Source organism: Pipra filicauda, unplaced genomic scaffold (genome assembly GCF_003945595.2).
Source record: "Pipra filicauda isolate LSUMZ 115617 unplaced genomic scaffold, ASM394559v2 scaffold271_size1040873_pilon, whole genome shotgun sequence".
NCBI classification, from domain to species: Eukaryota; Metazoa; Chordata; class Aves; order Passeriformes; family Pipridae; genus Pipra; species Pipra filicauda.
The window spans coordinates 776,765-790,796 of NW_024104389.1; the positions used below are offsets into that span (position 1 = coordinate 776,765).

At 37.3% G+C, this 14,032-nt stretch overlaps 1 protein-coding gene across 4 annotated transcripts in view; it reads right to left on the reverse strand.

Moving 5' to 3' along the window:
- PTPRM (protein tyrosine phosphatase receptor type M) overlaps positions 1-14,032 on the reverse strand; it is a 354,996-nt gene that overhangs the window by 164,381 nt on the left and 176,583 nt on the right. For 2 of the 4 annotated variants that reach the window (XM_027737093.2, XM_027737098.2), the window contains exon 13: positions 9,211-9,285. The exons of the other annotated variants lie outside the window; for them this stretch is intronic. In XM_027737093.2, coding sequence (XP_027592894.2) covers positions 9,211-9,285 — 75 coding nt within the window. The remainder of the gene's footprint in view (positions 1-9,210; positions 9,286-14,032) is intronic. 4 annotated transcript variants of the gene reach the window in all.

Genomic DNA, 14,032 nt, shown 5'->3' on the forward strand with positions numbered 1-14,032 from the left:
ACTGGTTGTTACATATTTATAAGTACGCACTATGTGTGGCCAAAGAAGTAGCCACAATGGTGCCCATCACAGATTTCTATGTCAACAAAGGAAAAAGTCATGGCAGCATATCTGAAAGACAGACCTCACCACTGAAGTGAAAGATAAAATCCTCCTGACTAATATGGAGAGAAGAAAACGAGTCAAAGTTTACCAAACTACTCTCTGACTAACTAAACACAACAAAGGTCAATATGATGTCATAAGACACAAATTTCTGACCAAGGCTGACTGAGGAGTAATGAAAACATACTTGAATCAAATTAGCTGTATACACGTAGGTTTCATTCTGAATAAGGATGAGGAGGTCTGAGAAAGAGGCACCAGCAAGGGCTGAAACTTCAGGTGTCACAGTACTTTGAAATATAGGGCTTGTTACCAGCTGATGCTGTGTGAAAGAGGTCCCACTTGCAGCCACTGGAAGTGGAACTGCATCCTACAAAGCTGACTTCTGTGAACAAGAAGTCATAGAGGTATAATATCCAACAAGGGGAGCCTTTAGACCTAAAATATTTGATTTTATGGTTCTCTACATAATCTCAAACAGTACTCAGAGTAGAAGAGTTGCTCAAAGCTCTGAGCAACTGAAAGCAGTCAGTCAAGACTGATCCTGTCCATACACAATGCATTTTTTAAGCAAGTCAGCATCACTTTCAGGCCATCCCTATAGAAGCAGGGGACTATTTATCATCACCCACACCAAGGACATTTGCCTAAGGAGACCTCCTGCTTTTAACACCAGATCTACACCTGAAAGTATATTGAGATGTGTCAAGAAGTATCAGGCATCACTGAAAGTTTATTTCAGCTATCTTCTGGAAACTGAAAAGGTGTGGATATGAAGCCTGAAGAGGACTCCGTCCTCTTTAGGGGAGGTAAAATGTTGTTTTCTAATACTCAGTTGGCCTTCACCAAGCAGGGAAGACATGAAGCCAGATCACAGTAATGTTTCTGGAGCTGACCTACTCAGGGTGAAACTCAGTTACAGAACTAAATGTTCTTAGCCTGGATAAACACAGCTGTTTTATTTTCCATTCCTGAATGCAAGGGATCACAACCAGCATGGGAATAAAGTAACCTGAAGCTATGGGTAGGAAGTAGTGGAGTAGTGGAGTGAGGTACCATCTTCTGATCTTGCTGCCAACTGAGAACTTAAGTAGAACACTAATGAACAGTTCCCAATGGAAAGTCAGTGAAGGCATGGTTACTTTGCCATTAGGAGGATGGGGGCAGAAGGACGATGCAGTATAGGAATCCCCAGGGAAGGTATGTACATCCACGGATCTTTTGGCCTGTGCTGCCGTTGGCTCATAGATGAGGCTGACATTCCTGGTGATTTCCACTACCACCCTCCCTTCACTCTGTAACCCTTATGAAGGGTTCTTCAGAAATCCTTCAAAGACAATCACACTCTAGGAATTTACTTATCATTACTCACTACCTACGTATTTTCTTGGAAGAAAGCATAACACAGTCCATTCTACTCAAAAATAAATGGAACTATACATATAATGACACATGAAGAAATATAAAAATATATTTGTGATAAATTAAAAAAAATAGGAAAAAAAGACACAAACTTTTTTTCTTTTAAAGCTTTTCAGAGCCAACACTGTTTTCGGGCAGGAAGGTTGGCTAGAGGAACTGGAAAGGAGAATTGGCACAACAAAGGAAAAATAATTCCACAGAATTCTAAATCTGTCTTTGTGCCGATACAGTGTACCAGTTCTTTTGTTCACATTTCAGAACCGTTTACAGTATTGCCAATAAAAAAAACCTGTACAGAGTGCAACAATGTTGAATGCACTAATATTCTACTATGGGGACAAGAATAGACTAGACCTCCTCTGAAAAGTTTTCACTGATTTATGTTTCATTTCTCATATATTTCCTGTAGTTTTTAGGGGTTAAAGGAAAACCTTCATCTGTCCTATTTTATTAAGAATGCCTTAAACAGTCATTTTTATCATCAGTTCTTTTCACTTTTAGTTATTGACACATTTACTCATAACCAGAAGTGGTCTAATTCAATGACAGCACACTAAAAAGTGCAACTATTTTGCTTCAAAAAAGTTTAAAGAACACTTCATTTGCTTCTGAACAATGACAATATACCATTTTTCCTTCGTTTCCCTTTGTGTTTCTGATATGAACTCAAAAGATGAAAGAGAACCTGATAATACTTATTTCCCCTCTTGACAGCTTGAAACCATATAAGACATCAACTTCTGTTCACTTTTATGCATAACTGTGATTCAATTTTCATTTGCATGGGAGTTTGCTACGTAAACAAAAACTTCTTAGTGGTCAGCAGTAACAGAAAATCAGATTAAGAGAAGGAAAGGAAAATTCAATATTTGGAAAAATGAAGACTTGGAAATGCACAGATATACTTGAATGCATTTCCCAGAGCTCTAAAATCATCAGTTCTTGCAGTCAAACTCCCATTACTACAGAAAAGGACATTTTCAATATATTGTCTAAAGAAGAAGGTATTTAGAACCCACCAATAACTACAGTCATGGCTTGCACTGTGTTCAGCAGACAAGTGCAGCTTAGATATTTATTAAGATTTCAGTTATTTCAAGGAATCTAAATTGAGTGAATCGCTGAAACATTATTTTGCCAAAGGTAGTATGTTATGTAACTCTTGATTAAAGTTGGCAGTACTACTCTCCTCTTTACTGCTCTATTTAACTGTAACACATTTGAATGTTCATCTATACATTAACACAGAGGTAATATTGCATTACACATTTCTTAAAACTCTCCAGTGATACAAATATCAGATTTGCAGTTTCTAAGAACTACAGATTATTTTACTCACAAGTGGTCTGACATTTTATTTGGAATTAGAATTCTGTTTAGTATTTTATGAATACAGTCAATAACTACAGATGGGAAACACTGAAATCCACAGGAGTTTTTTAGTTACTTATTATATCTCTGAGTTTTCCTCTTTTCCCTTATCTCTCCTTAATTTTTCATTGTGGTACATGCAAAACATGTTCTGCTTCGAATGTAAAAATCAGAGGCATAGTTTTTTTAATACAGAAATGAAATAACACAATATATGACACACAGCCACGCTCCAAAATTACCTACTAATATTTTTCCTTCGTTTTCTGTTTTTTGCTTCTCTGTACATGCTGGTGTTGAAATATTTTGGATTAGGTGTGATACTGAACAGTATTAGTACTATCCAGACGGCAGAGATTCCTTCAGTTTGTTAATAATTTATCATGGCGATTTCATTCATAGTGTTACTCTCATGACTGAGTTTTGTGTTTCCATCCTCTGTAATAAGGAAAGTGGCCTCTCTCCCCACCCCAACCTCAAACAGCCTCAGAGATATCCTGACATTAAGATTACACATTACTAAGAAAATAGATTATTTTTCAAGCTAGGATGAACCATACAGACCCATCTTTAGTGGTCTAAGTTAGATTCAGCTCATTCTCTTAATGAAAGAGATACTAGACACTGATACTTGAAATCATATTTTTCTCTCAGCTACAGACTGGAATGCTCAAATTTCCTAATCGGTTTTGTACTTGAGGGACATAACACAACTGCTGCAATGACTGACTATAACCTCTGTGGCAACCAACTTTTTAACTAATCTGACTGAAAGAAAAAACGTTGCTTCAATGCAAAACATACCTAATTAGGCTACTTGTCCTTCCTAAAGGGTAAGAAAAGACTGATACTTTCTTCTAGGTCATGTGATCTTCTCCAATTATTCCTATCCCAGGTCTGTAACACCATTGGCTCTGGCGATAAAGTGCCAGGGTAGCTGGAGAACCCATACCTTCTTGGCCAACCATAAGCATCAATGGCCAGAGTAAAAATGTGGATATGACCCATTGCACTTTATCTTCTCTACTCCCCTACTTACGAAGGAGAGTTGCAAAGGTCCCACTGTCTCCAACCCTACCTGTTCAGAGTAAGAGGAGCCGAATGGGAGGAGGTCCTGAAGCCCCATTCAGAGCCTCTGCCTTTTCTGTAGTTACTTGGAATGCATTCAAAAGTCAGGCTGTTAATTCATTTTCAGAAAACCTTAAAGGAATTATTATTACTGTAAAACATGAAGTGGAGTACTTAACATCACTAACAGAATCCCACTGGTAACTGACTTCTAATCAGCTCAGGTTCTCTACTCTCTGCAGCTGGAAAGGGCTTGTATTTATATTATAGGTTATTTCACCATTTGTGAATTGTTATCAGCATTATTTTTGGGAGCTCTTAGGTCTTATTAACTTGAGCTCTTCTACAGGTGCTCTGTGGAAAATGTACTTATGCTTAAAATCTTAGATGCTCTGACTGCACTGTCTTACAGAAGACCTGACATTTGACTCTGTAACGTACTAGGGGAAAAAAAAAAGGAGAAAAGGAAACAGCAGCTCCCGTGGCACTCCTGTATCCTCTTAACATTTTCTTGTAACTATACTGTTTTATACATGAAACTGTCACTGCAAAAATGACAAATGTAACACATAAAAGAACAGAAATGGGCAATAAATCACAAGTGACACTCCAGCCCATTGAAATGCATTCAGCCAGTGCTGCAGAAAGTATGAACATTTCCTTGTTTTGCATTCTGCCCAGCTGAGCAAGAGGACCAGAATCCTTGAACAACCGGTACAACAATCATTGCAACCACCACATAAAAACAGGCTTTGAATTTCACTTTGGAGAGTCAGATCCATTCTCATTCTGCTTTCCTTGTCACTTGGCCTTGTCACAGCATTGTAATATGGCTTTGACATTACAGCACACAGGTGTTCATTCTCCACTGGATAATTATCCACAACTCCCAATGATATAAATGTTGTTCAAAAGTATCAAGAGAAGAATAAACTCCTAAATTGGCGTATTCAACCTGCAGACTGACACATCTGCACATAGCTTTGTTATTACAGACACCACTGTATTCTCAACTAGGAAATAGTGGGTTCTACATTACCCAAAATAGTACTTTAAGTTTCAGCATATTAGAATACATATAAATCAATGTTACATGGTTCAGGACGGAGGAAAAATGAATGTTAGTGTCTGTCCAGCCCATGTTGTTATACCTCAGATGCACTGTAAAGTACAACAAAACACGTAAATAGCAAAACGCTCCTCAAATTCATGCTGTTGGGTCTTGTGTCAATAAACAAATTGTGCTTTCAATAATACAGTATAAACCCGGAGTAAATTCCTTGACGTAAAAAAATTCCATGACGTTGTGATTTAATCAGTCAATGATTTCAGATAATTTTTTTCACTTTTACAGTGAAATGACTGAGAACAGAATCTGACCCAGAATATAGCAATAAATCTTGCTATATATTGAATACACAACTAAAGAAATCTGTATATTTAATTATGTTGCTAACTTCATAAGGGAGAATAAGTCAACTGGGATTATTTTATCACTGCCTTTAACATGTTTATAAGATATGCTTCTCATTTAGACCTTAAAGTTTGCAGGGTAAAAATTATTTAAGTTTTAAGCTTTTGCCACTATCTGTTAAAAAAAAATCTTCCTAATTCTTAAGTATCAGTTATTCTACAAAACTTCTGACATATCTTGTTGCATCTGATTTGTACCAAGAATTTAATCTACAAAGACTGTACAATACAGAACTCTCTCTTCCAGCTGCATGTATAATTAACAATGGGTAGTAAGAAGGGCATTCTATAGAAATCAGTCTTAATAATATCTAGTAGAGTAGTGGCTGCTCCACTAAATCACAAATGGAAATACTTTAATTTAAATATAAGTAGCTCAGACATATTTCAACAATTAAGAAAATGTGTGAAAGAATGAACACCCTAATCATAATTCCAAGCATGCTATTTTATCAGAATGCAGACAAAATACATGAGGGCCAAGTGAATACCAAATATGGCCAATTTAAACCTATTACATGAAGTGTCTCTTACTAAACAGAGAAGCAAACTGCAAATGACTTCAGTCCTTCTCAAAAACATGGTTTCGTTATTCAACTTTAAAGTTAAAACCATACAGTGACGTACGCATGTGATAAGCTTTTTGATAACCTTCTACATGATTTCAACTGTACTGTTAAACCATATTTGTTTATGAAAACATGGAGACAGTATCATGAGGACTATTATGCTTCATGTACACAGTGTTTTTTCCTGTCTGACAGGTGTTAGGCAGTTTGATATTCTCCCTGTCTGTTAGAGGATAGGATCAATTGAGTGGATTTCAAGTTAGTTGCTTTTTGTAAGGATAACACTGAAAGCTAAACACTATCCCCCAAATTTGAATTCCTTAGTTATTAAGTTATTGAATCAGTGATAATAATGTATTCACTAATAGTAACAACACTAATTTCCCTATTTTGGCTTGTAAGAGTAAAAATCACACAGCTGCCTTTACAGCATGTTATCTTATTCTGTAACTCCAGGACAACTACATTGTAAGTATTTAAGTGCAACTGCAAGGAAAAGTTCCATTTGCTACAGGCTGCAAGGGCTGTAGCTATGGGTGAAGCAATGGGTGCCTGTCAAGATATTTAGGGCAACTAGCAGGTAATCCTATAAATGGAAGACATTATTTTTATATGAAAAAGAGAAAGGACAGACAAACAGAAATTAATAATGCATTGTTTATAAACTGCATCCTTAAGAGACAAGACAAGTTGATGATGAGGGTGGAGGAAATGAGTGCAAGTAGAACTGGCTTGAAAGCTGAGCTGTATTATCATGATATTTCTGAAGAGGAAGACCTTTCAAAATTAGTAACGATATTCAGGAATGCAGCCAAGATTTTAAACTTTCATTATGCAAGAAGCATCAACTTCCCATCTAAAAAAACCTGAAAATGCCAACTTTGACCTCCCCACTGCCAGTTATGTATCTTCTCAAATGCTAAAAGACAAAAGTAATTTCTTGATCTCAAATGTAATTACTTTGATTCTAAGCAAAGAAATGAGGAAAAGGCACTGAACAGATAATGCTAAGTGATACTATCTAACAGTTACAGCTGTAGGGCTTGTGGTAACTAGAGATAGCAACAATCCTGTCCTTTCTGCATAAAGTAGATCCTTTCCACAGTCTTGGAATTTGTAGGAGAAAAACGTGGGGAGAATGTGCATCGCTCCCTGCTCCCTCATGTGCAGTTCAGCTTCTGTAAACCTCCTTTTAAGAAAACCTTTGGGTTTCTCATGGATACTGCAGATCCCATTACTGCTGTACTTCCCTGAAGCTGAAAAGCCTGCCTTGTTGCTGTTATGGGACAACAATGTGGGCTGGGTGAGGTTTCTTCAATCCTTATTGCAGTTGTGGCAAAGGAAAAGGAGGAAAATGCTTCTTTCCTTTCAAGCACACAGTCTTTCAAACATGAAAATGGGGTGGGAAATCATGGGCATTTCAAAGGCTTTCTGATACATTTCATGGATAGCCATAAATGCTGTTCACAGGTATCATCTGATACTTTCTTTTTCACTATATAATTAAATTCTAGTAGAACTTTTGTTTTTTTCTTATTTTTAATAAAAAGTAAGCAAAAGTCACAGACTGCCAAAGCCACCAGTGACCAAAACAACCAAATAAATACTTTGCCAGCTATCCTATGCTAGCTATATCTCTCACTGTTAACTATGCTAGCCATCTCCTTCTTGTGGAACAGGTATATCTCCAGTGTTTCCTACAGCTACCCAGTTTTGCATTGAAACAAATAAAACAACAAAACGGAAGAAGAAAAACATTTCATTCTCCACATGGTAAAATATATAAGCTCATCTGAACCCTGTGATGAAGAAATCAAACTTGTTGAAGTTCAAGAATATGGAAGAGATCTTGTCTCTTCATTGCTTTCTTCAAATTGTCGAGTAAAAAATTAAAATTGAGGTACAGAAATGTATGTGGACACAGCTTCTGACACAGCAGCTCTAACAAGAACAAGCTAGTACTTCCTGGCATCATCCGAATATGTTATTCTGGTTAGTTCCTATGTTATTACATAATACAAATATACATGCAACAATTCTGTCTTGATTGATGAGGCAACTAAGGCATTATGGATCAGTCAATTTTGTTATGATACTACATACCCCTGAATTAAAAGCTATAGCAGACATGCCATTAATCCTCTTATCTTAAGCTGAATCATTTAACTGTCTCTTATTGACTACAGTAGTATCCATATGCTAGGCATCTGAACTCGTCCTGATCTCCTAGACACCCCGGTAGCAACATACACAAGCTTCCAAAGGAACTATGCCAGCATTCTTGAAAAAGGCAATTATTTTATCAGATGCCAAATGCTGATGGACTAGGTCTAACTTCCCCTGTTACACACTTCATTACATTCACCTCAGATTCTAGAGTTTTTAATGCTCTTGGTTTCTGTTTGAAAATAAAAACATTTGCAAATCCCTGAAAAGTTTTATGCATGCGTTTATTTTCTGAAAAAATGAATATTTTTCCCAAGTTCACAAAGATTTCCTGGTATATTCTGAATCATCCTTCAAGTCACATACAGGCTAATAATGGTTTCCCTTGCATACTGAGTTTACTTTGACAATTAGATTTTAAATCCTTAAGTATTGCTCATTCTCATATGTCATATGCTAGTTTATTTTATTTTAATTCTAGAACTCATGTGTGACATAATTAAAAAGGAATCTATTTTATTTATTTTAATTTCTTCCATATTGAAATGTTACCAGAAAATATGATCTTCCCAACATCACAGAGAAAAAACTCCTAATCCACTAAAACTAGGTCTTTATCTTAACTTGCACATAACTCTTGAGCCTAAATTATTTAGAAATTCTCGTGTCTTGATCTAATAACACAGAAAAAAATAAACAGGTCCACAGATATATATCTATATTCAAACTGTCATTTAATTTCTGGATGGAGCAAGACTAGATCTCTTTACAACATCAGGCTTAAAGGAACATTCCACAGGTCACACACACAATGGGCACATGCAGCGGAGTTGTACGTACAGGGATGTGTGTGTAAGTCTTGGTGCCAAGCGAACCATTTTATTTAATGGAGCTGAGGAAAAATTTGTAAACGAAAAGAAACTTTTAACATAGAAAACTGTTCATGAGCAGAGAAAGAAGAAACTGTCAGGGAAAGGGAGCCAAAGAAAATGAGACAAAATGCGCATGATGACTTGTCTATACTTGAACATCTGACCTGTTAGTTGGTCGTCGCCTGCAGCAGGGGCGATGCGAATGTATGGTGTTGTAAGCTGAGTCACGATTATCGCAGCTAAGGCAAAGGAAGATTTCCAGGTCAGCATGCATGAGGGAAAAAAAAGCCAGACTGAAGCTACGCCAGCAAGAAGAATCTTGGTCAGTAGTTAATTGTCTGAACTTCTTACAAATAAAAACAAAAAAATTCCCACAAGTTTTCATCTTCAGTTGTTAGTTTGGTTATTCTGCAAATTAATAAGCTTTTTTATGTGACTTTCATTAAGGAAGAGGACTCAAAGCACATTACTTACATAAAATGCATTTGAGAAAACTGGAGACTCTTTGAGTCTGCTAGTCACAGCACTGGGCTTTCCAAGTGAAAGCTAACTGCTTATTACTAGATTACTCTAGTATGAACTTCTCCAGGTAACTTGAACTAGTTTCACTTTTTATTTTCCTATTTCAGAATAGTACATTTTTCCTACAATTTTTTAAAGATAATTTTTATGTAAAGTATTTTTGAGCTAGTTAAGATTAATTTTTCCTATACCCACTTGGGTTGTTGTTCAGAAAGTGCACACACTACACATATGCTTAACATTCAGCACACAGAGAATGACCACTTAGAGGTGGCAAGCTTTTAATTAGGTGTGTATGTAATTGTCTGAGGTCTGAGTTTTACCACTAAGACAAGAAAAAGCTGAAAACCCTGAACTGTTTATGTGTCTGAAGTATTCAGACTTTTCTGATAGAGCTGTAACAATCACTGTTTGCTACAGATAACTATTACCATGGTTCACACTAATAAAATCTGTTATTTGTTCATTTTCCAGCAGTTCTATGATTGCCTCTAAATGGTTAAGCACACTGTGATACATATATATTAAGGAATATAAAAAAAATTAAAAGGTCAGATCCAACATGATGCAGCTGGAGAATGATGCAAAGAAAAAATATTGGAAAATTAAGGACAAAATTATATGAAAGATCATTCATTTACATAGAACAGCCTGGGTGCTATTAGAAATGTGGCAACGAGTGAGGAAAATAGATCATCTACCATCTGCAGACAATTAAACTCAAAACTGCTGCTGCATAATATTTTGAAATATCCCTCTGCAACACTGAAATGCAGTGTTGATAGTAGCTTCTAGAGTACTGTTGCTATTAGATTTAAAATATTATAATATCCTTTTCTCTCTCATAATTAATGAAAGGCTTCCAATATTGCAAAATTAGAACAATGATGTTTCCCTCTTGAGAACTGGATTCCTAGGAGATAACCAAGATGTTTCTATCCAGACAGTGTTGTAAGTCATATCAGGAAATACAGTCTTAATATAAATCACAAACCACCCCAAAGTTGATATTAATAAACTTGGAGGAGTTTTGGAATGTTTTTAACTTTGTCTGCTGAGATTTTACAGTCATTTAGCTCGAAAAAAGAGTAGGTATATGAAAGCCATATTTCAAGCAATATATGACAACTTTTATTACCGCTGGTACAAAAAGCTCTTCCTGATTTTTGTTTGTTTGTTTGTTTAATTATCCTGTCAAAAATAATGGGAGTGGAAACTCTGCAGTCTCCACATTTGTATATACACCAAATAGTCTCAGAGGTCCTAAATGCCTTTCTCTACAGAAAACTAAGATCAGGAGACTCCACATCACAAGAATATGCTGTCTGATCCTTCTCCTAACAAAGTCAGTGGTAAAAGCTTCCTTTGACTTAAGCAGAAGCAGAAGGAGAACTTTCAGCTCTACAAATCCCAATATTCTCATCCTACATTAAACTTGCAGTCATTGCAATTAGGATTTTTATATGATCTCTAAAAGAACACATTTAACAGAGGTTTCATTTGCAAAGATGTAATGGTCATAAAACAAGAACATTTTTTAAAAGGGTACAAATTGAGATTGCTTAAAATATACTTGATGGAATGAGAAAGTATTATCTAGCTACTGACCCTAGACATGCATTTGATCCAGTAGAATTAAGCTGTACTTTTTTAGAGATAGGTTGTACTCTTCTAAGAAGCCTGTCAATATGATAATTGATGTCTGGTGCACTTTGATACAGCAACACGGTTTAGCGCCACCAGTTGAGCGTGTGCTTCACAGTAAACCAGATGCATTATTTCTGTTGACACCATCTAAGGAGTCTTTCTGCTGTGCCTTTTGCAATCGGATTTGTCTGTCACGTATTGGCCTCATAAGCCACCAGCGTGCCTGCAGCAAATGTGGATAGAGCCTTCCCAAATCTTCGTTCGCGAAGCCTAGCCATGATGATGATTTCTGTTGACATCAACTTGAGGGAAAAGTGTACTCAGGGTACAGAACAGTTCTTCTGGATCTGGGGCAAACCCACTCTATCTCTGTACTACACTTATTCATTTTTATTTTAACAAAAGAAAAAGTGTGTGGTGGGCCATAGGATGAACACTGCACAACTCAGTGATAAAACTGAATCTCAATGATCTTATGAAGGTCTTAAGGGCACCAACAACTTTATTATCTGGAGGTGAGAAAATTAAAGGAAATACAGATAGCAAGTGATACAGTTATGCTCATGACATGTTCTGAACTGCCATATTGGTCCTGAGGGCAGACTTCAAACAGGCTAACCACATATCCTTAGTACAGACAACGAGGTGGCTTGGTCAACCTCAGCTGGCTCAGTGGAGCAGCTGTGAGTTTGTCTTATGTGACCCTGATCTCAGGAAGGGCTGCCAATGCACTTTGTGCAATCAACAAATTCCACAGGAATGGAATTGCAGAAAACTTCAAGAAAAAAGCAGACAGTTAGCTACACTACCATGTTTATTTTGCAGCTCATATTTTAAGGCGCAGGCCTTTATCCAGTAAAATACTGGATATGTCTAGTTACATATCTACTTTAAGACAGAATAGTTGCAATGTAGGCAGTAAGATTATTCTTTTGTGCTCCAAATTAGGTATATAACCGATTTGATTAAGGCCTAAAAGCATAAGATTTTCAACATTCGTATTAATTTTAGAGCACACCTACTAATTCCAATGGCCTACACAAGGTTGTAGATAATTTCAGGATCAGACCTTCATTTAAAAGAAGATTTCACCAGTTTTATACATGAATGGCCTAAAGCACTTCCTCTAGCTTTAAAAACCATCAGACTTGAACTTCTGAAGATAAGAGAAGCCCAGAACATAAACCTTTCAGAAATGCTACTAATATATGAAAACCAGATGTTGTACTGGAGAGCATTCACAATCTTATTTGTAAGAAGCACTACAGTGCATATATAGAGGGACATAACAAGCACATAGAGCTTAAGTAGCTTACTGTCTACTAGCTACACTGTAGTCACAAAGCTGGGTGGAAAATGGTGCAAGTCTGTAAGAAATCTGACACAGAAAGCCATCAGAGCAGCATTTGCTTACTGGGTAACAGACAATATGAATGCTGCACTTAGCTGTTTGGGCTGGGGGGGGGGAGAGAAAGAGAGGTGAATGGGAGAAGACAATCTTCTGTCTTGTTCTGATGCAGGTGTGGTGACTTCTGACCTACAGACATAAAGCATTTTCACTATCTTTTTCTAGTCCAAATGTGGGAAGTCCAAAGAGGGCACAGAATTCTGCTTTTCTCCTAAGTATTTCTGTTAGATCTAAAGGGAAAACATCTGTCCACATAGGTATTATTAATAACATATTAAAATATGTCATGGGCGGTGCGGGTCCGGGCTGGCCCCGGACACATGCGGCGCGGCGGCGCAGCCTGGCCCCGGGCACTGGGGTCCGGTCCTGGGCGTGGAAAGGAGTGAGAGAATGGGAGCTCCGCCTGTGCGGACAGTGCCATCGTGGGAGATGAGAGGGGAGCCCTGGAACACACAAAAGAGAACGACAACTCTAGACCCGGGCAGATGGAGCTCGTCAGCCCTGTAAGGCCATCCGTCTAAGAGAAGGTCACTCTAAACAAACCTACGTCCTGAGGACCTCGCTGCCACCGTCCAAGTTCAGCACACTCTGTGTCTCACCTAAAAAATCCATCGTGCGGGCTCGAAGGCCTTACCCGCATTTGCAAAGCCCTGTATCGCCAGCGCGCTTGTAACGAATGTGGGTGGAGACCTTTCCCAGATCTTCGTTCGCGAAGACTGGCCATGAAAAAAATATGTCATGGTCTCCATTTAATTTTTTTTATTAATACAGATTAAAAATATAATATAAACATTCAGTTGATGAGCAGGGAAATCAGTGCTTTACAGAAGCCCCTCAAGACAGTTTTGCACCAGGGACCCGGTTCCAAAGTCCTCACAACAACCTCTCCCATTATTTTACAGGCTTTGCAAAGGTATTACGAAAGATTATGAAACATGCTTTCAAAACAGAAATGTAGGGAGATCTGTTTAAAATAAAAGCTGCATTTCTTACATCTCCATTGCCGAATGGGTTAGCTCAAAGTAGCTTGTTGCTATGGGAGCTATTCCAATCCACAAAGTTACCCTCGCTTCTCAAATGAGAGAGTAAGAATTTTCAGTCAGTCAAGTAATTTGAATAGTTGAACATCCATTAGTGATTATGAATACAAATCTTCAAATAATTTAAAATCCATTCCTCTAATCACCTACTATGATTTCTGAGGCAACGAAGTCCACTCCTGGTATCTCTAAAACTACTCAAAAATAACAACATAGGATTTCACTTGAATCTGGAATTAATCTCTCATCTATATTACACTGGGTTTTAGTTCAGGTATTTTCTATGCTTTAGTAAGCAGTCAGTTGGTAAATTAAAATTACAACTACTTCCTTTGGCTTGAAAAAAAAGACAGGAATCCGTTCAAAGAG